The sequence below is a fragment of the Saimiri boliviensis genome, chromosome 5 (assembly GCF_048565385.1).
Source record: "Saimiri boliviensis isolate mSaiBol1 chromosome 5, mSaiBol1.pri, whole genome shotgun sequence".
NCBI classification, from domain to species: Eukaryota; Metazoa; Chordata; class Mammalia; order Primates; family Cebidae; genus Saimiri; species Saimiri boliviensis.
In genome coordinates this window covers 137,038,787-137,062,294 of record NC_133453.1, presented here as the reverse complement: position 1 = coordinate 137,062,294, position 23,508 = coordinate 137,038,787, and the positions used below count along the sequence as shown (strand labels likewise).

Genomic DNA, 23,508 nt, shown 5'->3' with positions numbered 1-23,508 from the left:
AAAAAAAGAAAAGCTCTACAGATATTTTTCCTTGTCCTCTTTCTGTAAGATTGTCAGTAATGTTATTCTATTTCATGATCATAAATATCCAAAATTGAAGTGACTTCGTATTTCTGGTACCAAACTAGCTTTCAAACTAGTCACAAAAATTCCTTCCTTTGTATTTTAAAAGACAACAGAATAGGAAATTTCCAAAGTAGCTTTGAATGGTTCAAATTACCTCTGGTGGCCAGACTTGGTGGCTCAAGCTAGTAATCCTAGCACTTCGGGAGGCCAAGGCAGGCAGGTCACTCCAGCCCAGGAATTTGAAACTAGCCTGGGCAACAGGGCGAAACCCCATAAAAAAAATAAAATAAACTTCTTTTAAGAAAAATAACAAATTACCTTTGGTTTAAGCATTTTTATGCTTATGATTTACTGTTTATGATTGACCATTCGCTGTTTCAAAAGCAAAAATATCCCCAAAACAGGACTTCATTTTTGTTGCTGTTATGTTTTGTTTGCAGTTTTTACAGTTTCATTTAAACACAAAATGCACATGAGCTGGGTACTCATTTTCTTCGCTGCACAGCCTGGCATTGGGGTTGGTGACTCTGATGGCCAGCTGGGCAGCTCTTTCCACGATGGCTTTGCAGTTCTTGGAGGAAACAGTGCGAGCGATCTCAGCACAGTAGATTAGTTGCGCACAGTAGCACTTCCAGCTTCTTCATGTTGTGGACCAGGAACTTCGGGAAGCCACTGGGCAGCATGTGCTTTGATTTGGTTGCTCCCATAACCAATGCTGGGCATCAAGATCTGGCCCTTGGGCCTTCTACGAACCCTGTTGTCAGTACCTCTGGGTTTCCTCCAGTTATGCTTAATTTTGACACAGCGGTCTGACTGGGGCTGGATGAACTTCTTAGTTCTCTTTTTGAGCATCTTGGGCTGATGCCAAGGAGGAGACGGCTGCCACCTCCACAGGCAGCGCCGAGGAAGAGAGGACTTCATTTAAAAAAAAAAAAAAAATAGAGATAGGGTCTCACTATGTTGCCCAGGCTGGATTCAAACTCCCAGGCTCAAGTGATCCTCTGGTCTCAGCCTCTCAAGTAGCAGAGACTAAAGGTATGCACCAGCACACTCAGCAGGTTTTCAGTCCTTACTTCAATACTTTAATCCTTCCATGATTAGATTTCACCATGAAACTCTTTCTTTTAGTTGGCTGTCTTTCGTATTCTGTGAATTGACACATTTTTTAAAATGTTTCTCTATCCAGAGATGTAGGAAAAAAGGTCAAGGACTGCTGGTGCTGCTAAACATTTGGAAAGACAATTATTACTTCAATCTGTTCAAACAAAATCCAGTATATTTCTTTTTTTTTTTTTTTTTTTTTTTGAGACGGAGTTTCGCTCTTGTTACCCAGGCTGGAGTGCAGTGGCGCGATCTCGGCTCACCGCAACCTCCGCCTCCTGGGTTCAGGCAATTCTCCTGCCTCAGCCTCCTGAGTAGCTGGGATTACAGGCACACGCCACCATGCCCAGCTAATTTTTTGTATTTTTAGTAGAGACGGGGTTTCGCCATGTTGACCAGGACGGTCTCGATCTCTTGACCTCGTGATCCACCCGCCTCGGCCTCCCAAAGTGCTGGGATTACAGGCTTGAGCCACCATGCCCGGCCAAAATCCAGTATATTTCTTTTAAATTTCATTAAAAACTAACCTCTCCAGCTCATTCCAATTAAATTGTAAGTATAACTTTTTAAAATAGTTGGGAGTTTTTTGTTTTTTGTTTTTTTGAGACAATTTCGCTATCGTTGCTCAGGTTGGAGCACAATGATGCGATCTTGGCTCAACCTCCACCTCCTGGGTTCAATTGATTCTCCTGCCTCAGCCTCTGAAGTGGCTGGGATTACAGGCATGTGACACCATGCCCAGCTAATTTTGTATTTTTAGTAGAGACGGGGTTTGTCCATCTTGGTCAGACTGGTCTCCAACTCCCAACCTCAAGTTATCCTCCAGCCTTGGCCTCCCAAAGTGCTGGGATTACAGGCATGAGTCACCTCGCCAGGGCTTAATAGCGTTTAGGGAGAAAATGCTTATGAAAATAAAGACCAAACAAATGTAGTTTTTAGTCTAAAGGTGAATTAGTGGGAAATTGGAATGTTGGATTACTGCTTCTTTTACAGAGGCCTCTGAAACTTCTGAGTAGCCCTAGATTGTCATTCTAAATCAGCATTTTTTTTTTTTTTTGAGACGGAGTTTCGCTCTTGTTACCCAGGCTGGAGTGCGATCTCAGCTCACCGCAACCTCCGCTTTTCCTGGGTTCAGGCAATTCTCCTGCTTCAACCTCCCGAGTAGCTGGGATTACAGGCAGGCGCCACCATGCCCAGCTAATTTTTGTATTTTTAGTAGAGATGGAGTTTCATCATGTTGACCAGGATGGTCTTGATCTCTTGACCTTGTGATCCACCCGCCTCAGCCTCCCAAAGTGCTGGGATTACAGGCGTGAGTCACCGCGCCCGGCTCTAAATCAGCAATTCTTAAACTTTCTAAGGGTAATCTAATCACCTTCACTTGGTATACAGATAAATGGAAGCTAAAATACATCATCGAACCATCTCATTAAGGAACTTGTTTCTTTACATGGTAAGTACATAAAAACTTCTGTTTATTCATTAGCAAAGCAAAAAAAAAAAAGTTCGAACTTAAAAATGAGAAGTTGAATCAATTTCCAAAATCTCGTCCTTAGTTCAAAAAAAAACACAAAAAACTGTGCTTGCTTCAGCAGCACATACACTAAAATTGGAACGATACAGAGAAGATTAGCATGGCCCCTGTACAAGCATGACACGCAAATTCGTGAAGCATTCCATATTTTTAGAAGTACCTAGTGTACGTGACGGGGGATGGAGGCAGCAAACCACCATGGCATATGTATACCTTTGTAACAATCTTGCAAGATCTGCACATGTACCCTGAAGCTTAAAGTAAAATAAAAATAAAAATAATAAAAAGAAAAAAAGACTAAAACTAATATAAGCTTTCATGTAATATTCCTTTCCTAGGGTGATTGTAACAATGTACCACAGGTAGCGGTTTAACAAGGGAAACCTATTATCTTACAGTTCTGAAGATCCGAAGTCTGTGACTAAGCTGTGGGCAGGGTTGGTTCCTTCTGAGGCTGTGAGGAAGAGTCGGTTGCACGCCTCTCCCCTAGCTTCTGGTGGTTTTGGTTTGGTTTTTTGAGACGGCGTCTCGCTCTGCTGCCCAGGCTGAAGTACAATGGCACCGTCTCAGCTCACTGCAATTTCTGCCTCCCAGGTTCAAGCGATTTTCCTGCCTCAGCCTCCTCAGCAGCTGGAATTACAGGTGCCTGCCACCACGCCCAGCTAATTTTTGTATTTTTAGTAGAGGGGGGTTTTCACCATGTTGGGCAAGCTGATTTTGAACCCCTGACCTCAGGTGATCCGCCTGCCTCAGCCTCCCAAAGTGCTGGGATCACAGGTGTGAGCCACAGCACCCAGCCGCATGCTTTGTTTCACTCAATTGTCATGCTTCTATATAAGCTGCACTTCATTACCAGCACAGCAGTGGTTACCCAAGTGGTTCCATCCCCATTGCTCTCATTACACGAGATCAGATGATCCCACCGCCCACCCTCCCAGTACTTGGACAGTTGTCATTACAGGTCCTCAATCTGACTTGATGATGTTCTTCCTCTGATGTAGTGGCACCCTGGCCAACGAAAGCCTCCAGCTGTCCTTTTCCAAGTCCTGCCTTGTTCTCCCAAGATTAAAAAGGAGCAAACATGTTTTAGCTCAGGCCTGCAAAGCACAATGGGTGCTTTTAACCACACATTGAGCAGCTCCTCCTACCTTAGATCCCATTAGATCTGATACGCTCCCATAATCATAATGTCGAAGCTCTACAAAATGCATTTCTAATTCCTAGAATGAAATTAACTGAAATCCAACTTTTGGAGCAGTGCATTTGTGTAGCCAGTGAACTAGCCACAGAAACATTCCAGCAGTGACTGTGCTCACGAATGCTGTCAACATCTTACAATATATTTAACAAAATCCGGTAGACTGCGTATGCAGAGACAAGCTTTCAGGGTCATGGAAACATGAACTGAGAGGGATCTTTAAAAGAAAAGAAGGGCCGGGCGTGGTGGCTCAAGCCTGTAATCCCAGCACTTTGGGAGGCCAAGGCGGGTGGATCACAAGGTCGAGAGATCGAGACCATCCTGGTCAACATGGTGAAACCCCGTCTCTACTAAAAATACAAAAAATTAGCTGGGCATGGTGGCGCGTGCCTGTAATCTGAGCTACTCAGGAGGCTGAGGCAGGAGAATTGCCTGAATCCAGGAGGCGGAGGTTGCGGTGAGCCGAGATCGCGCCATTGCACTCCAGCCTGGGTAACAAGAGCGAAACTCCGTCTCAAAAAAAAAAAAAAAAAAAAGAAAAGAAGACTAGATGCCTTCTTGGATATGTGATACGGGAAAGAAAATCCAACAGGATGATTAGGTGAAGGTGAATTTAATGTCTCAACTTGGCTAGGCTGTGGTGCCCAGTAGTTTATCAAACACCAGTCTAGGTGTTTCTGTGAAGGTATTTTGTAGATGTAGTCATTCACAGTCAGTTTAAGTAAAGTCAATAATATCTCATCAAATCAGGCCTTAAGATTAAAAACTGAGGTTTCCTGGAGGAGGAAGAATTCTGCTTGAGGACTAACACAGAAATTGTGCCTCAGTTTCCAACCTGCAGGCCCACCCCATGCATTTTGAAATTGCCAGCCCCCACAATCATGTGAGCCAATTCCTTAAGATAAAGCCCCTTCTCTAGGTAGATTGATTGACATAAGCAATGCTTCAAATAGATATGAAAAAGGTGTGTGTGTTCAGGGGGGTGGTGTATCTTGTTGGTTCTGTTTGTTTGAAGAACCCTGACTGTCAGCTTCGTCCTTTTTTTCTATAGAGACAGGGTCTCAAGCTCCTGGGATCAAGCCATCCACCCAGCTGGGCCTCCCAAACTGCTAGGATTGCAGACATGAGCCACCTGACCCAGCCAGATTCATTCTTAACGGTGGTCAAAAGAACAGGATGAGCTGTGTGAATAAGTTGTTCACTGAATAAGCAATGAACAAATTGAAGGGCTAAAACAGAATCTTTAGCAATTTTTTTACTCTGAGTAGTAGAGAAAGACAGAAAGAGAAAGATAATGGCACTTGATAACTCTAAATGGTGTGCGTCCACTTGGAAGTTGTATGAATAAGGCAAAATCCTAAGGAGGATGTCTAAGATGCTTCTTAAGTTGACAGAGCTCAGATCCAAGGATAGAATAAATTCTCAACCTACTTCTACAAATAAATGCTTAGAAAATTCCCCCGTTGACAGGCCATAAACATAAGGTGGACTTTCCTTCCATCTCTACACAGTTCTTGAAAAGATGCAATAAGTAGGTTATTCTAGCCTCAAAGGCACTGAGATGAATTATGGATGACTCAGTGGATAGAACTGAACAGATAAAAATGTAAATCCTTCAATGGCTGTTTGGAGCTATATTTCAAAAGAAAAAGAAAGTAAATCTTCTGGGTCAAAAATAAGCTAATTAAATCAAAACTCAAAAGACAAGCAATAGACCAGGGGAACTATTTATTGCTAATATGAAACAGAATTAATAGTTTTTGCATCTAAAGAGATCATAATATTCAGTAAGAAAAACCCCAGTAGATAACTGCAAAGATTCCTACCAGACAATTCTCAAAAACAAGTTATATAAATGGACGGCAAATATTTGAAAAAATGTTCAGAGAAATGCAAAATGCCCTTTTAATGCATATGTATCCACCCATAACCTTAATAGTTAAATTGATTTAAAGATGCCTTAGGCTGGGTGTGGTGGCTCCCGCCTGTAATCCCAGCATTTTGAAGCGGGTGGATCACTTGAAGTCAGGAGTTTGAGACTAGCCTGGCCAACGTGGCAAAACCCCATCCCTATTAAAAATATAAAAATCAGCTGGATGTGGTGGCAGGTGCCTATAATCCCAGCTACTCAGGAGGCTGAGGCAGGAGAATTGCTTGAACTCAGGAGACGGAGGTTGCAGTGAGCTGAGACAGCGCCACTGCACTCCAACCTGAATGAGAGTGAGACTCTATCACACACACACACAAAAAAAAGGAAGAAAAACTTGATTTAAAGACCAATTAATAGCCATATGCAGTAGTACATGTATAGTCCCGGCTATTCTGGAAGCTGAGGCAGGAGGATCTCTTGAGGTCGAGAGTTCTTAGCAGAAGTGAGCTATGATCCCACCTGTGAATAGCCATTGCACTCCACCCTGGGTAACACAGGGAGTACATTAAAAGGAAAAAAAATAGATCCTTTAATATAAAGTAAGGAAACATACAGATAACCTCAAGGTTTTAATTCTTACTCCTACAAAAAACAAAATGTTTAACATATAATCTATTTTGTGCATTTGTAAATGATTAGATTTGTTGTGATGTACTTTTTGAGGCTTTTATACTCTACAGCAATTCAATTATTATCAAGCACAGTGTTTAAAAAAATTATCCTCGCGCCGGCCGGGCGCGGTGGCTCAAGCCTGTAATCCCAGCACTTTGGGAGGCCGAGGCGGGTGGATCACGAGGTCAAGAGATCAAGACCATCCTGGTCAACATGGTGAAACCCCGTCTCTACTAAAAATACAATAAATTAGCTGGGCCTGGTGGCGCGTGCCTGTAATCCCAGCTACTCAGGAGGCTGAGGCAGGAGAATTGCCTGAACCCAGGAGGCGGAGGTTGCGGTGAGCCGAGATCGCGCCACTGCACTGCAGCCTGGGTAACAAGAGCAAAACTCTGTCTCAAAAAAAAAAAAAAAAAATTCTCCTTGCTATGAAAATCAGGTGACAAAGTTGTAACAGTAATAAGTTGCGGTTACCAGTGAATGTGTCTCTTTTCTGTTGTTTAATAATGAATGACAACGTCAGTTGAAACAGACATCTGATTTAGTATATTGATTCCCTTCACCAACACCTCCCCTCTGACTAATAGTCATTTATTTTCAAAATATCATTTCCCACTAAAGAAATTAGTTGGCAAACTACCAAGAGGAAGTGTATTTCACTAAATGAAGTTCCTGATATGCAGCTTTTGTTTTGTGTTTCTTTTTGCTATGCCAGCAACTTCAGACTATGAGAAAGTGTATCCTCTGCACTGCATAGCATAAAACAGTCCAGAACTGTTCCAGAAGGTACGGCCGCTGTTAGATACAAAGTACAAAGCGGGAGTGAGGGGGGAGGTTGAGGAGAGAATGAAGGAAATTTGAAGAAAGGATCTGTTGTTGTTTGTGAAATTCACAGGAATTCATCCATGTTCAGTGAAGAACCAGGCACTAACTATTGGAGAAAGGCTGGTGCATTACGAAAACAAAGAATTAGAGGTGGAAGTATAAATAAGGCCTATGAATGAGGTAATGAGAAGGGCCAGGCTCTGTGAAAACATAGTGAGCTATCAAAGACCTCCGAATCAGGTGAAGGGGACTTTGCTGCAAAATTCCTTAATGAAAGGCATCCCACAAACTTGCTGGAAAAAAAAGAGAGGCTAGGATGGGTTCAGTGGCTCACTCCTGTAATACCAGCACTTCGAGAGGCCGCGGCAGGTGGATCGCTTTAGGCCAGGAGTTCGACACCAGCCTGGCCAACATGGTGAAATCCTACCTCTACTAACAATACAAAAATTAGTCTGGCATGGTAGTGCACACATGTAATTCCAGCTACTCAGGAGGCTGAGATGGGAGAATTACTTGAACCCAGGAGGCAGAGGTTGCAGTGAGCCAAGACTGCACCACTGCACTCTAGCCTGGGTGACAGAGCAAGACTCTATCTTAAAAAAAAAAAAAAAAAAAAAAAAAAAAAAAAGGTGAGGCTAGACAAGAAATTGGAGGCTAGAGAATCAAAGCTGAAGTGCTGATAACAGGAGCATATGTATGCATGTAGCTCCCAGTGTACCAGCTGACACACCACTCATTGCCAGGGGAAAGACAGTTTATGAGATGAGGGGCAGGGGGCCAGGGTATGGCCGGGGTATGGCTCGTCCTTAAGGGAGAGCAGAGTATGCTGTGTTCCTGTGGCCTCAAAAGGTGTTGATAAGAAAAAGAAGCAAGACAGAAGGAAGAGAATCGGGAGGAAAAAAAGAAAACGAAGGGAAGGGAAAAAAGAAGAAAGATAAAATGCTCATTTCAGTCCCAATCGTTTAGGCACCAGGGACCAGTTTCATGGAAGACAATTTTTCCAGGGGGACGGGAGATTCATCAGCTTTGAAATATCATTTTATTAAAAATATCAGCAACTCCCTATAGTGTAGCGGTTTCTTCTTTCTTCTTTTTTTCTTTCTTTGAGTTGGAGGTCTCCCTCTATTGCCCAGGTAAGAGGTAATATCGTCAGGATGAAATTGTTCCACTTCAGATCAGATCATTAGGCATTAGATTCTTCTCATAAGGAGCAGGCAGCCTGGACCCCTCGCACGCGCAGTTCGTGCTCCTGTGAGACTCTAATGCGCGCACCTAACAGGCCACAGACCAGCACCCGTCCACCACCTGGGGCTTGGGGACATGTGTCGGAGTTTACAAAAAAGAAAAAAAAAGGAAAATGTAGAGGCAGGAGCTAACATCTACAGATATTATCTCATTTCCTCCACGCTAAAGCCCCAAAGTAGGCCAGGCGCCCTGGCTCTCACCTGTAATCTCAGCACTCTCGGAGGCTGAGGCAGGTGGATCACCTGAGGTCAGGAGTCGGAGACCAGACTGACCAAAATGGTAAAACCCCATCTCTACTAAAAATACAAAAATTAGGCAGGCGTGGTGGTGGGCGCCTGTAATCCCAGCTACTCTGGAGGCTGAGGCAGGAGAATTGCTTGAACCCGGGAGATAGAGGTAGCGGTGAGCTGAAATCACTGCACTCCAGCCTGGGCAACAGAGCAAGACTCCGTTTAAAAAATAAAATAAAATAGGCCGGGTGCAGTGGCTCACGCTTGTAGTCCCAGCACTATGGGAGGCCAAGGTGGGTGGATCATCTGAGGTCAGGAGTTTAAGACTAACCTGACCAACATGATGAAACTCTACTAATACAAAAAAATTAGCCAGGCATGGTGGCACATGCCTGTAGTCCCAGCTACTTGGGAGGCTGAGCTAGGAAAACTGCTTGAACCTGGGAGACAGAGGTTGCAGTGAGCCAAGATCACGCCACTGAACTCTAGCCCAGGAGACAGAGTGAGACTGTCTCAAAAAATAAATAAAAATTAAAAAAACCCCAAAGTGGCTTTTCTTTTCCTTTTCTTTTTTTACTGAGATGGAGTCTCACTCTGCCACTCACGCGGGAGTGCAGTGGCACGATCTTGGCTCACTACAACCTCCACCTCCTGGGTTCAAGTGATTCTGCTTCAGCCTCCCGAGTAGCTGGGATTACAGGAACCCACCACCATGCCCAACTAATTTTTGTATTTTTAGTAGAGATGGGGTTTCACCATTTTGGCCAGGCTGAATTAAACTGATTTTTAAAATCTTCCACTTGTACAGAATTTTTAAAAAATATTTCTGCCAGTCATGGTGGCTCGCACCTGTTATCCCAGCACTTTGGAAGGCCAAGGCAGGCAGATCACCTGAGGTTGGGAGTTCGAGACCAGCCTGACCAACATGGAGAAACCCTGTCTCTACCAAAAATACAAAATTAGCTGGGCATGGTGGCACATACCTGGAATCCCAGCTACTCGGGAGACTGAGGCAGAAGAGTCTCTTGAACCTGGGAGGTGGAGGCTGTGGTGAGCTGAGATCGAGCCACTGCACTCCAGCCTGGACAACAAGAGCAAAACTCCATCTCAAAAAAATTTTTTTTTTCAAAATGCTTGTATATATATGATCTATGTGTCTTCTTCATTGCAATGAAGGATAAATACACAAGGTTATTATTTTATAAATTTGTAAAGAGAAGTCAATCATAAAAGGAGGAAAACAACTGAGCAAAGCATGCCATGACAACCATTTCTTCAAGAGGCTTTTTCAAAGACGAGGAGGGTGAAGAGGCTCCTAGCTCTGTTTTCCAGTACAGCCCTTGGCTATTATGTTGTCCTTGCCCTACTGGAGAAATCAATGCCAGGCTGGAGGAAGCAGAAGCAGGGAGGGCTTGTCCTAGATGGTGCCATTAATAATCGGCATCCCCGTTGTTTGATCACAAAAAATACGGTGAGTTCAATGTTGCTATAATATAAATGAGGTCAGAACACAAAGACCAACCCACTTGTAATTTATTTGTTAAACCTGAAATTCGTATAGTGCAAGATTAGGAACGTTTTCTTCACCATGATCATCCCATCAGAGGAAAACCTCCACTGAACTCATGATTAGAGAAAAGAGGCTGAAGAATATGACAAGTACTTGATGAGTTCTTCAACATTCATTCATTCTTCAACAGCCATTTTTTAGGGCCTGGTGGATAATTGCACTTTTTTTTTTTTTTTTTTTTTTTTTTGAGATGGAGTCTCATTCTATTGCACAAGCTGGAGTGCAATGGCACCATCTCAGCTCACTACAACCTCCACATCCTGGGTTCCAGCGACTCTCCTGCCACAGCCTCCAGAGTAGCTGGGACTACAGGTGCACCATCACAACTGGCTAATTTTTGTATTTTTAGTAGAAATAGGGTTTCACAATGTTGGCCAGGCTGATCTCAAACTCCTGACCTCAGGCAATCCACCTGCCTTGGCCTCCCAAAGTGCTGGGATTACAGGTGTGCCCAGCATTTTTTTTTTTTTTTTTTTTTTTTTTTTGAGACAGTTTTGCTGTATTGCCCAGGCTGGAGTGCTGTGGAGTGATCTCAGCTCACTGCAACCTCTGCCTCCCAGGTTCAAGCAATTCACCTGCTTCAGCCTCCCGAGTAGCTGGGATTACAGGCGTGTACTACCACGCTTGGCTAATTTTTGTATTTTTAGTAGAGATGAGGTTTCACCATGTTGGCCAGGCTGTTCTCGAACTCCTGACCTCAGGTGATCCGTCCCCTTAGTCCCCCAAAGTGCTGGGATTACAGGCATGAGCCACTGTACCCTGTGATAATTGAACTTTCTCATGAGTTGTCTCACTTCATTCTTGCAAGAACCTTCTGAGGCAGGCTTGATTAGCCACATTTTGTAGAGTTAGGGTCAGGCACGATGCTGAGGGTGGCACAGCATGTGGGCTCTGCAGCTAGAGGGGCTTGGCCTGACTCCACCATTACGAGCTGGGTCCCCTGGAACAAGGGACTTCACCATCCTGAATTTCACTTTTTAAAATGAGGCCAATAGTAATGTCCACCTCCTAGGGCTGTTGTAAGGACGGAATGTGGTAAAGCAGGTAAGCCAGTTAGCCCAAGGCTTGGTAGGCAGCTGGCATTCAATACGCATCACCCATTATGACTCAGACGCATTTGCCTCAGTTAAACCATCCAACACCCTATGAAGTAAATATTCTTACTACGCCCATTTTATGGGTGAGAATACAGAAGCTTAGAGAAGTTAAACAACAGGAGTGGAGATCAAGGTTGGTATCCAGTTTCAATTCCAGATCTCAATTTTAGAGTTGGAGCCCCTCGCTAGGAACCCTTCGAGCAACAGCATGTTCACAAAGACACCGAGTGCAGCTGCCTGGGGCTCTCCTGACTGCAGCTGGGGAGACTCAGCAGGAGCCGTCATCACTGCTGGGAGCTGGCTGGGCCCACAGCAGCGTTTTAACATTGTGGCAGCTGCTGTCGGGGTACAAAACTGACATCCCAGCTCTTCATGAACATCTGTGCCAGTGGCTCCAGTCATTCACAAACCCTTTTCCTGTGCCTTCTTCACACCCGTCCCCCCTTTCTTGGGCCCCTCTACCTCTTCTCACCTTTCTTCCCCTCTCTCTTCCTTCTGACAGCCACATTTTCCCTTTCTGTTTACCTCTAACATCTCTCTAGCCTAATTTGGAACAGAACAAAATCATTCGTTCTGTATTTATTTTATTTATTTATTATTTATATTGAGTCTCACTCTGTTGCCCAGGCTGGAGTGCAGTGACACAATCTCACCTCACTGCAACCTCTGCTTAGCAGGTTCAAGCGATTCTCCTGACAAACTCCCTAGTGGCATGCGCCACCACAGCTGGGTGATTTTTGTATTTTTGGCAGAGACGGGGTTTCGCCATGTTGGCCAGGCTGGTCTCAAACTCCTGACCTCAGGTGATCCACCTGCCTTGGCCTCCAAAAGTGCTGGGATTACAGGCGTGAGTCACTGTGCCCGGCCATTCTGTGTTTATTAAACAAGATGTCAAGTTTCCTCTACTGAAGTTTTAAAAGCAAATAAATATGCAAGGCAAACTTCCTTTTTTTTTTTTTTTTTTTTTTTTTTTTTTGTGATGGAGTCTCGCTCTGTCATCCAGGCTGTAGTGAAGTGGCACAATATCAGCTCACTGCAACCTCCACCTCCTGGGTTCAAGTGATTCTTCTGCCTTAGCCTCCAGAGTAGCTGGGATTACAGGCATGCACCACCATGCCTGGCTATTTTTGTATTTCTAGTAGAGACAGGGTTTTGCCATGTTGGCCAGGCTGGTCATGATCAAGGCAAACTTTCAAAAAGCCTCAAACATTAGTGGTTCAGCAAGATCATGCTACTGCACTCTAACCTGGGTGATAGACTGAGACCCTTTCCCCCATCCCTGCCAAAAACAAAAAAAAAACAAAAACAAAAACAAAAAAACAGTGGCTTAGATAGATGGAAGGTAACGTTATAAAGAAAACAACTCTAGTAAAATGTTAATTGTAGAATTGAAGTGGTGGATGGATGAATATTCACTGCATAATTTCTTCAACCTTTCTGTATGTTGGGACTTTTCACAATTAAATGTGTGGGGTGGGAATCAATGGCTCTGTATCTGTCACTTTCTAATTTATTTTTGTTGTTGGAACACTGGGACAGTGGTCTCAAAATGAAAGAGGTTTCTCTTCCATCCTATCAGAGCATTTGGAACCAGGAGCTTCTCAGTGTTCTCCTTTGACAGGAAAACACTGAGGGGTTTACCCAGGGCTGGCACTCAATCGAGGCGTCTTTAGACAAAGCCAGGCAGAAGCAGGCACTCAGCTGGCTTTTCTGGGAGGAACCGAGAGCCTCATCAGAAGCTTTGATCCCAGTGATAAGAACATGAAAACTGAGATGAAGGCAGTTGCCCAGGTTGCTTCACAAGAGAAACAGCTGTAGGCGGGTCACATTCAGGCAACTCCATCCCGGTCATTCTCCATCTGTTGGTCCACATTGCTCTAGATGGCAATGCAGTGCCTCCAGCTGTGTGAGGAACAGAACCGGCCTGGTCCCTGGGACTGAAAGTACCGCTGGAAAAGATGACAGTGGCACATTTGGCTAGGGATGGTGGAAAAGCTTGTGGTGTTTTCATCGCTGTTGTCACTGATGTGGATCGATTGAGCAGCCTTCTGGATGCTTTTTCTGAGCTATACCTCCCCTTAGCCATATAAACTTCCTTCTTTCCTTCCTTCCCTCCTTCCTTCCTTTTTTGTTCATTTTTTTAGATGGAGTCTTGCTCTGCCGCCCAGGCTGGAGTGCAGTGGCGCAATCTAGGCTCACTGCAACCTCTGCCACCCGGGGTTTAAGCGATTCTCTTGCCTCAGCCTCCAGAGTAGCTGGGATTACAGGCGCCGGCCACCACACCCAGCTAATTTTTGTATTTTTAGTAGAAAATGGTTTCAGAATCTTGGCCAGGTTGGTCTTGAACTCCTGACCTTGTGATCCACTTGTCTCGGCCTCCCAAAGTGCTGAGATTACAGGCACCCTGCCCAGCTGCCATATGAATTTTCTGACTCCAGCCCTATAAAGAAAACTCTATGGTAATCTATGCCTTGCTGGCTGGGGGAGGACACGCCATAAACTCCCCTCCCTGCCCCCACATACATGGCATGAGAGATCTCAGAGTGGCCTACAGGGCACGGCAACAAACACACAAGCATATTCACTATGCATGGCCTGGCAGAGCTTCAGATCAGAAACAACCTTAGTAATCCTAGGGGCCTGGTTAGAGAAATTATGGTGCATCTCTAAAATAGAAAGCTGTGCTGCCCCTTTAAAAAAGTGCTTTTGCTATTATGAGGGATAATTTCCCAGCTATACTGTCAATTAGAAATAAAAAGCAAGATCAGAACAGTGTGTGTAGTATGTGCCTACTTCTAAAAATATTTACCTTGGCTAGGTGAGGTGGCTCACATCTGTAATCCCAGCACTTTGGGAGACCGAGGCAGGCAGATCACTTGAGGTAAGGAGTTTGATACCAGCCTGGGCAACGTGGTAAAACCCCATCTCTGCTAAAAATATAAAAATTAGCAGGGCGTGATGACACAGCCTGTAATCCCAGCTACTCGGGAGGCTGAGGCAGGAGAATGGTTTGCTCTCTTGAACCCAGGAGGCAGAGTTTGCAGTGAGCCGAGACGGCGCCACTGCACCGCAGCTTGGGCAACAGAGTGAGACTCCATCTCAAAAAAAAAGGAGGTTGGAGTTTGGAGTGGAAGGAGTGGTCACAGGTGTCAGTGTAGGTGTATCTGGGGGGTTGCTGATCTGTGATTGCTGAGAGTCCCTATGGTTCTGACTCCTCGGCATCTTTCCCCCAGGCTTTGCTGACCTGGCTTTCCATCAAAGCTCTACCCTTGACTGGGAGTTGCGACAAGGTACATCTTTCTTTCCTTCCTTCCTTTCCTTCTTTCTTTCATTCTTCCTTCCTTCCTTCCCTCTCTCCCTTCCTTTCTCTTTTTCTTTTGCTTTCTTTCTTTCCTTCTTTCTCTCTCACTCTCTCTCATCTTTCTCTTTCTCATCTCTCTATTTCTCTCTCTCTCTTCTCTTTTCTTTTTTCAGGGTCTCATTCTGTTGCTCAGGCTGGAGTGCAGTAGCATGATCTTGGCTCAACGCACCCCCAACTTCCCAGGCTCAAGAGAGCCTCCTACCTCAGCCTTCTGAGTAGCTGGAGCTACAGGCATGCACCACCATCACTGGCTAATTTTTTTTTTTTTTGAGACGGAGTTTCGCTCTTGTTACCCAGGCTGGAGTGCAATGGCGCGATCTCGGCTCACCACAACCTCCGCCTCCTGGGTTCAGGCAATTCTCCTGCCTCAGCCTCCTGAGTAGCTGGGACTACAGGCACGTGCCACCATGCCCAGCTAATTTTTTTGGATTTTTAGTAGAGACGGGGTTTCACCATGTTGACCAGGATGGTCTCGATCTCTCGACCTCGTGATCCACCCGCCTCGGCATCACTGGCTAATTTAAAAAAAAAAAAAAAAATTAGCTGGGCAAGGTGGCTCACACCTGCAATCCCAGCGCTTTGGGAGGCTGAGGTGGGTGGATCATGAGGTCAGGAGTTCAAGACCAGCCTGGCCAACATGGTGAAACCTCGTGTCTACTAAAAATACAAAAAATTAGCTAAGAGCGGTGGCAGCCGCCTATAATCCCAGCTACTTGGAAGGATGAGACAGAAGAATCACTTAAACCCAGGAAGTTAAAAAATAATATATTTTTTTGTTTTTTGGAAATGGAGTTTTGCTCTTGTCACCCAGACTGGAGTGCAATGGCATGATCTCGGCTCACTGCAACCTCTGCCTCCCGAGTTCAAGCGATTCTCCTGCCTCAGCCTCCAGAGTACCTGGGATTACAGATGTGTGCCACCATGCCTGGCTAAATTTTGTATTATAAGTAGATATGGGGCTTCACCATGTTGGCCAGGCTTGTCTTTAACTGACCTCAGGTGATCTGCCTGCCTTGGCCTCCTGAAGTGCTGGGATTACAGGCTTGAGCCTCTGTGCCCAGCCACATTACTTCTTTTTTTAGGAGATGGAGTTTCACTCTGTTGCCCAGGCTGGAGTGCAGTGGCACCATTTCAGCTCACTGCAACCTCTGCCTCCCAGGTTTAAGCGATTCTCCTGCCTCAGCTTCCCAAGTAGCTGGGACTACAGCCGCATGCCACCACACCCTGCTTATTTTTGTATTTTTACTAGATATGGGGTTTCACCATGTTGGCCAGGATGGTCTCGATCTTCTGACCCTCTGATCCGCCCCTCTCAGCCTTTCAAAGTGCTGGGATTACAGATGTGAGCTGCTGTGCCCAGCCACATTACTTCTTAATAACAGACAATGTGCCCATAATATACATTATTTACATATTGGCTGTAAAGCCTTGCAGCAAGGTGGCAGTTCTCAGCCATTTTTTGAGGAGGATGTGAACAGGAGCCATTACATGGCTCATCAGTAATCTGTTGCGAAGAAGCTGTGCTCATCAGCGCAGAAGTAAATCTTTCATTACTGGAAAATGTGAATCAAGTCGAGTGAAACAGGGCTCTGTCAGCTTATAAAACTTAATTATGTTTTTAACTACATAAATTAGTTCAAGTGAAGACGTTTGAAAATACCCAATTTCCAGTTTGAACCTACAGAAAATTAATGGCCAGAATGTGAACTTCTAATGTATTAAGAAATTATTAGTGTGTCTCCCACTAAAAGTTTGTGCCTGAAATTTTGTGTCAATTCTGCATCAAAATTGTTGTTTCCTCTTATACAACCAACCCTAGAAAATTCTAAAGTTTCAGAATAAGAGCATTTCCTCAAGAAGAGAAAATATCCTGGGAGTTGGAGGGGGTGGGATCAGTACAGGCTTAAGTTTTTCACCCTTGAGGAGTTAAGAAAAACACTTCAACAGAAGGACAAAAGCTCCCTTGTTTAAGCACTTCCCCAGCTGCACTTCAACTAAATATATCCTGGGCAGTGTGTTTTCATTTCTCCACCCCTCTCCGGAGCCAATCACGCGGTGACAAATGGCTCAGAGGCCCCTTGGGACTAGCACTGCAGAGGTACAGGCTTGGTTACCAGGCTTTGCATTCCTTTCCAGCACAGGCCTGCTCTGGGCTGCCCTGCCTCCCCCAGAGGCGCAGGGAGCCCCAGACAGGCGCACTGCGAGCTGTGCTGAGAGAGGCCTCCACGGGTTAACGGGGCAGCCTGTGTCTGGAATTCATGCACCACCTGGGCTGACAGCATGAATGACTCATTGTTTCCCCTCTGAACAGGCTGAGGAGTGCTTCTTGGTGTCAATAACTGAGGCAAAGTAAAATGTTTTTTTTTCCATTTCAACATGACCAGTTTTCTAAAACTGAATATAGAACTGGAAATCTGCAGGGTATGTTTCTTCTGCAGCAACGGTAGCCAAGGTTACTGCTTTGAGTTGGTCTGCAGGGACAAAGGATTTAAATTTACTGTCTATAAACAGAAAGAAGCCTAAAGCCAGAGCTCCTTTATTTACAGCTTGTGTCATGGTTTTATAAAATGAAGGGAACTTAATTTAAACCTTCAGTCTGTGTAAACCTGGAGTCTGACTGTACACAATACCTGATTTTATTTGTATTTACAAATATTACCCATGATGTGTATAAATGAAAATTTTGATACTTTTCCTACTGCTAAATATAAGACATGTATGTACTGAAGTACATATATGAATCTTCCATATCAATATTTCCTTTTTGTGTGTGTGTGACGGAGTCTTGCTCTGTCGCCAGGGTGCAGTGCAGTGGCGTGATCTCGGCTCATTGCAACTTCCATCTCTTGGGTTCAAGCAATTCCTTCCCTCAGCCTCCTGAGTAGCTGGGATTACAGGTGTGCACCACCACGCCCAGCTCATTTTTGTACTTTTAGTAGAGATGGGGTTTCATCATGTTGGCCAGGCTGGTCTTGAACTCCTGGCCTTGTGATCTACCCGCCTTGGCCTCACAAAGTGCTAGGATTACAGATGTGAGCCACCAAATCACGTGAGCGTCTGGCCGCATCTTCCATACCAGTATTTCCAAAGCAGTGCATTAATAATTATGACCCACCTTAAATTTTCCTATATGGCACCCTTCTTGTCTTCAGTTACATTTAGTTTCCTTAGGAAACTGAACTGGTTGATATTCCTGAACTATGGGATCTTTTGCCTTGCTTAAGCATATCAGTCTGAAGGCTTACAATATCCCAGAACTACGCGGATATTGTACTACCTGTCTTCAAGTGTGGATGTGCAACACGTGTTTCCTTGAACTCTTGTTTCTTTGGGCTCTTCTACTTTCCTAAACTTTAGGTGTTTTTTTAAAAAAATTCAAAAAGAAAGATGTAGAAAAAAGAAATAAATGCAGGAAGGAAAGGGAAAAACATCTGGTGTAGATTCAGGACCTTGGTTATAACTCAAATCTGGGAGGTTAGCATGCAACAGAGTACTTTCTTCATCCAACTAAGTAGCATCCCTGAATAGATTCCAAGTCATTCTGACTTCAAATACAGATGAGGACAGCTGATACTGAAGAAGAGAGCATGCTGAGGCCCATGTGTAGCCTTAAAAAAGAGAGAGAGAATGAACCTGGGATGTGGAGATTAAATAGGGCATTTAATAAATTGGCAGTAGATGCTTTTATTTTAATTGATATCAATCAGCTCAAGTAACGTTTAAATTTCTGCAATAGCAGGAGACTGAGTTGGCTTTGGTGGGGCTCTCTATCCCATGAATCGAAACTCATGCAGGTTCTAAATCAGAAAGAATCAAAATAACAACAACAAAATTCCCTGTCTTTCAAATCCATGCTATAATTTAGCAAATTGAGTATCTTTCCTTGCTTGCCAGTATCTTTAAAATAAAGTCAAGTATCAAAATATTTGTATTCCCTTTTTTGAAGCTAATAAAAATCTGCAAAGATTAAGTATTTCTCCATTTTTGTAGACAGAACACAGTTACTGCAGCATGCTTATGGAAATGACAATTCTCAAAGCTTCAGTTTCTCATATCTAACCACAAGTAAATGTGTAGTAAATGTGTAGTTCTCTGAATGAGCCCCTTTTACATTATATGCAAGAAATCTATTTGTCAAAGAGCCTCCTTAGCTGCTAAAGATTTCATGACCCTTGTGCAAACAACAGAATCCAGCACCGTGGTTGAATATCTGGAGGACTGTGACTTGAGACATGCAGAATGAAAACGATCCACCACGTGCACCATGGTTTGGTTCTCCCAGCAGACTGAAAACGTTTCTAGGCAGCGCTTGCCTATGAGAAAGGTGCCTGATTTCCATTTCTCATCAATCCAGCCAGCTTGCCCTTGGCCTTCCTTAGTGTTTTCATCAAGACAGGGCTCTCAAGACTAACTTTAAGTCCTTTCTGGTGGGCGATGGGTTCCTTCTCCTTTTCTCAAGATCAAAGTAAAGGCAATTTACATAGCTGATTGTTGCTTCTCCAGCTGCATAGAACTCTTTCCTACTAGTTTACTAAATCCTTGTTGTATACCCTTCAGGGTTTGGTTTTTTTTTTTTGTTTTTTTTTTTTTGAGACGGAGTTTCGCTCTTGTTACCCAGGCTGGAGTGCAATGGCGCGATCTCGGCTCACCGCAACCTCCACCTCCTGGGTTCAGGCAATTCTCCTGCCTCAGCCTCCTGAGTAGCTGGGATTACAGGCATGTGCCACCATGCCCAGCTAATTTTTTGTATTTTTAGTAGAGACGGGGTTTCACCATGTTGACCAGGATGGTCTCGATCTCTTGACCTCATGATCTACCCGCCTCGGCCTCCCAAAATGCTGGGATTACAGGCTTGAGCCACCGCGCCCGGCTGTTTTGTTTTTTCTTGAGACAGAGTCCTACTCTGTCACCCAGGCTGGAAAGCAGTGGCATGATCTCAGCTCACTGCAACCTCTACCTCCTGGGTTCAAGTGATTCTCTCACCTCAGCCTCTCAGGTAGTTGGTATTACAAGCGTGCACCACCGTGCCTGACTAATTTTTGTATTTTTAGTAGAGATGGGGTTTCACCATGTTGGCCAGGCTGGTCTCGAACTCCTGAACTCAGGTGATCTGCCCACCTCGGCCTCCCAAAGTGCTGAGATTACAGGTATGAGCCACCATGCCCGGCTTCCTTCAGTTGCTTTTAAGTGGACCGAAAGGAAAACAAACCAGTAGCTCTTAAGGGCAGGGTACGACAGAATCAACTGAGGCTTACCCAGCCTAATTCCATCCCCTACCCCTGCCCTAATAGTTCCAGATTTGGAAAGGATTAATACAGACAAGACAAACAAAATGTAATTACTTTAATTTTTTTTTTGGTGGGGGGGACGGAGTTTCGCTCTTGTTACCCAGGCTGGAGTGCAATGGCGCGATCTCGGCTCACTGCAACCTCCGCCTCCTGGGTTCAGGCAATTCTCCTGCCTCAGCCTCCTGAGTAGCTGGGATTACAGGCGTGCACCACCATGCCCAGCTAATTTTTTGTATTTTTAATAGAGACGGGGTTTCACCATGTTGACCAGGATGATCTCGATCTCTTGACCTCGTGATCCACCTGCCTCAGCCTCCCAAAGTGCTGGGATTACAGGCGTGAGCCACCGCGCCCAGCCAATTACTTTAATTTTTAATTAGTTTATCTTATTCCATTCTTTAGAGATAGGATCTCGCTATGTTGCCTAAGCTGGTCTTGAACTCCTGTCCTCAAGCAATCCTCCTGCACTGGCCTCCCAAAGTGCTGGGATTACAGTGAGCCATTGCACCCAACTTAATGATTTTAAAATCCCAGGCAAGGAGAAGGGGACAGATGACTTGAGTTTTATTTCATGATATCACAGCATGTCTGGAGCAAAGTGGAACACTCTGCCTTGGCTCCACATCAGTTCACTGTCAATACTGCCATTAAAAGACAGCAAACACTCAAGATGTTCAGAGCCTCTGTTCTATGCAATCAGATAGGATTCTTGTTCAAACAATGTCAATCTATAAGATACAAGAATTTAAGAGAAAACAATAATTTAAAAATCCTTCCTTGGCACAGTAGCTTACGCCTGTAATCCCAACACTTTGGGAGGCTGAGGGGAGCAGATCAGTGAGGTCAGGAGTTCAAGACCAGCCTGGGCAACATGAGGAAATCCCATCTCTGCTAAAAATACAAAAATGAGCTGGTTGTGGTGGAAGGCCCCTGTAATCCCAGCTACTTGGGAGACTGAGGCAGGAGAAGAGCTTGAACCTAGCAGGTGGAGGTTGCAGTAAGCTGAGAATGTGCTACTGTACTCCAGCCTGGGTGACAGAGTGAGACTCTATCTCCTCTCCCTCAAAATAAATAAATAAGTAAAAATCATTCCTTGAAAACAAAAGCTTTGTTAAACACATATCTGAAATTAAAACCAATGTTCGTAGTTTCTGAAATACGGTTTTATTATCTTGTTAAATTTTATGTGAAGGCCAGGCATGGTGGCTCATGCCTGTAATCCCAGTACTTTGGGAGGCCAAGGTGGGTGGATCATCTGAGGTCAGGATTTCGAAACCAGCCTGGCCAACATAGTGAAACCCTGTCTCTACTGAAAGTACAAAAAATTAGGCTGGGCACAGTAACTCATGCCTGTAATCCCAGCACTTTGGGAGACCACGGCAGGTGGATCACAAGGTCAGGAGATTGAGACCATCCTGGCCAACATGGTGAAACCCCATCTCGATTAAAAATGCAAAAATTAGCTAAGCATGGTGGCATGTGCCTATTATCCCAGCTACCTGGGAAGTTGAGGCAGGAGAAACGCTTAAACTAGGGAGTCGGAGATTGCAGTGAGTCAAGATCACGCCATTGCATTCCAGCCTGGCGACATAGTGAGACTCCATCGCAGAAAAAAAAAAAAAAAAAAAAAAAAAGAAAGCTAATCAGCTGGGCATTGTAGCGTATGCCTGTAATCCCAACTACTCATGAGGCTGAGGCAGAAGAATTGCTTGAACCTGGGAGGTTGAGATTGCAATGAGCCACACCATTGCCCTCTAGCCTGGGCAGAGTGAGATTCCATCTCAAAAATAATAAATAAATAAATAAATAAATAAATTTCAGGTGAAACAGAACCTCATTGTTTTACTACTTTGCACTTGCATCAGTGCTACATCACTGGTGTTTAGAAAGGAAAGACAGTATTTGTTCAGACGCTTATTTTGTTATAGAAGCATTGATAGCAACAAGACTAACTTTTTTCCTGTTCCTATGCAAAACAGTTCTCAGTCTACCTAGCAGATAATGTCTATCATATATAAGGTGCTGTGGATAATGCTCTGAAAAACTAATTACCCATATGAAGTGAACTTTTTTATATGTATTCTATATTTCTGGTGTCATTGAGGACAAAATACATATCTATAAGCTTAACTAACAGGCTTTTGCCAAGGTAATGGTATAGAAAACTGAGTATTGTGTTGCTGGGGCTTAGAAAATGATACCTGAAAGTGTGGAGCGTTGGGATGCCAAGTACTTTGAAATGAGGGATGATGGAAGGGCCTCAGAAGCAAAGTCTCTCTCAGACCTTCTGTTGCCCTTCTGTCTTCCTCTCCCACTTCTCCCCTAAAGCAGGCCAGAAAAACTAGAATTCCTGCCGAGCGCGGTGGCTCATGCCTGTAATCCCAGCACTTTAGGAGGCCAAGGCAGATAGATCACCTGAGGTCAGGAGTTCAAGGCCAGCCTGATCAACATGGGGAAACACCATCTCTATTAAAAATACAAAATTAGCCGTATGTGGTGGTACATGCTTGTAATCCCAGCTACTCAGGAGTCTGAGGCAGGAGAATTGCTTGAATCCCGGAGTTGCGGTGAGCCAAGATCACATCACTGCACTCCAGCCTGCGTAACAAGAGCAAAACTCCATCTCAAAAAAAAAAAAAAAAAAAAAGAAAGAGAAACTAGAATTCCTTTTTCCAAAGGCAGGTCACAGAAGCCAGAAATACTACTACTCTTGGATTCCCTTGCCTTTCTGTTTAGGAGCTGGCCATAAACAAATTCTTTGACCTACCTTGTCTGATAGTAGATCACAAGACCCTTGTTCCACAAGGAGTCCTGCCCTATACCCAGGAGGAAAGAAGGGCACACAGCGAGGCCAGGAAGAATCTGAACAGACGGGTCTTACTTGGTTTCCCTGCCTCTGGCTCTTAGCTCTAGCTCACACCCTCTCTGCTATTTCTGCATGCCTGTCCATGCTTCAGGAACCCTAAGCATAAAAATGGAAAGCTTTCCATGGGCCTTTGGCTCTTCATTTCTGAAGGCTCCCCAGTCACTGAAAACTTCAGCTAGATAAATTGGTTATGCTTTTCTCTTGTTAACCTGTCTTTTGTCATAGGAGTGCTGCCGTGACCTTTATTAAGGATGAAGAAAGGTATCATCACATTTTTCTGCCCCTACACTTCCCACACTCAACTAAAAAGCAGCAAATGTGAGAAAAGATGTCCACGGTGAAAGCATTACGGATGGTAATTTGGGAAACCTGGGTTTTTTTTTGTTTGTTTGTTTGTTTGTTTTAGACAGAGTCTCGCTGTTGCCAGGCTGAAGTGCAGTGGTGAGATCTCGGCTCACTGCAACCTCCGCCTCCTGGGTTGAAGCGATTCTCCTGCCTCAGCTTACCAAGTAGCTAGGACTACAGGTGTGCACCACCACACCCAGCTAATTTTTGTATTTTTAGTTGAGATGGGGTTTCACCATG

At 44.5% G+C, this 23,508-nt stretch overlaps 1 protein-coding gene and 1 non-coding gene across 3 annotated transcripts in view; one reads left to right on the top strand and one right to left on the bottom strand.

Moving 5' to 3' along the window:
• LOC104649882 (uncharacterized) overlaps positions 1-23,508 on the bottom strand; it is a 139,543-nt gene that overhangs the window by 38,808 nt on the left and 77,227 nt on the right. Inside the window, exon 1 of one of the 2 annotated variants that reach the window (XM_074400060.1) lies at positions 385-509. The exons of the other annotated variant lie outside the window; for it this stretch is intronic. Within the exon in view, the coding sequence (XP_074256161.1) occupies positions 385-399 (15 nt within the window). The 5' untranslated portion in view covers positions 400-509. Of the gene's footprint in view, positions 1-384; positions 510-23,508 lie in introns of those variants that run through there. 2 annotated transcript variants of the gene reach the window in all.
• LOC120368267 (U6 spliceosomal RNA) lies at positions 2,747-2,853 on the top strand. Its single transcript, XR_005582453.1, has one exon. It is a non-coding gene; the product is annotated as a U6 spliceosomal RNA (small nuclear RNA).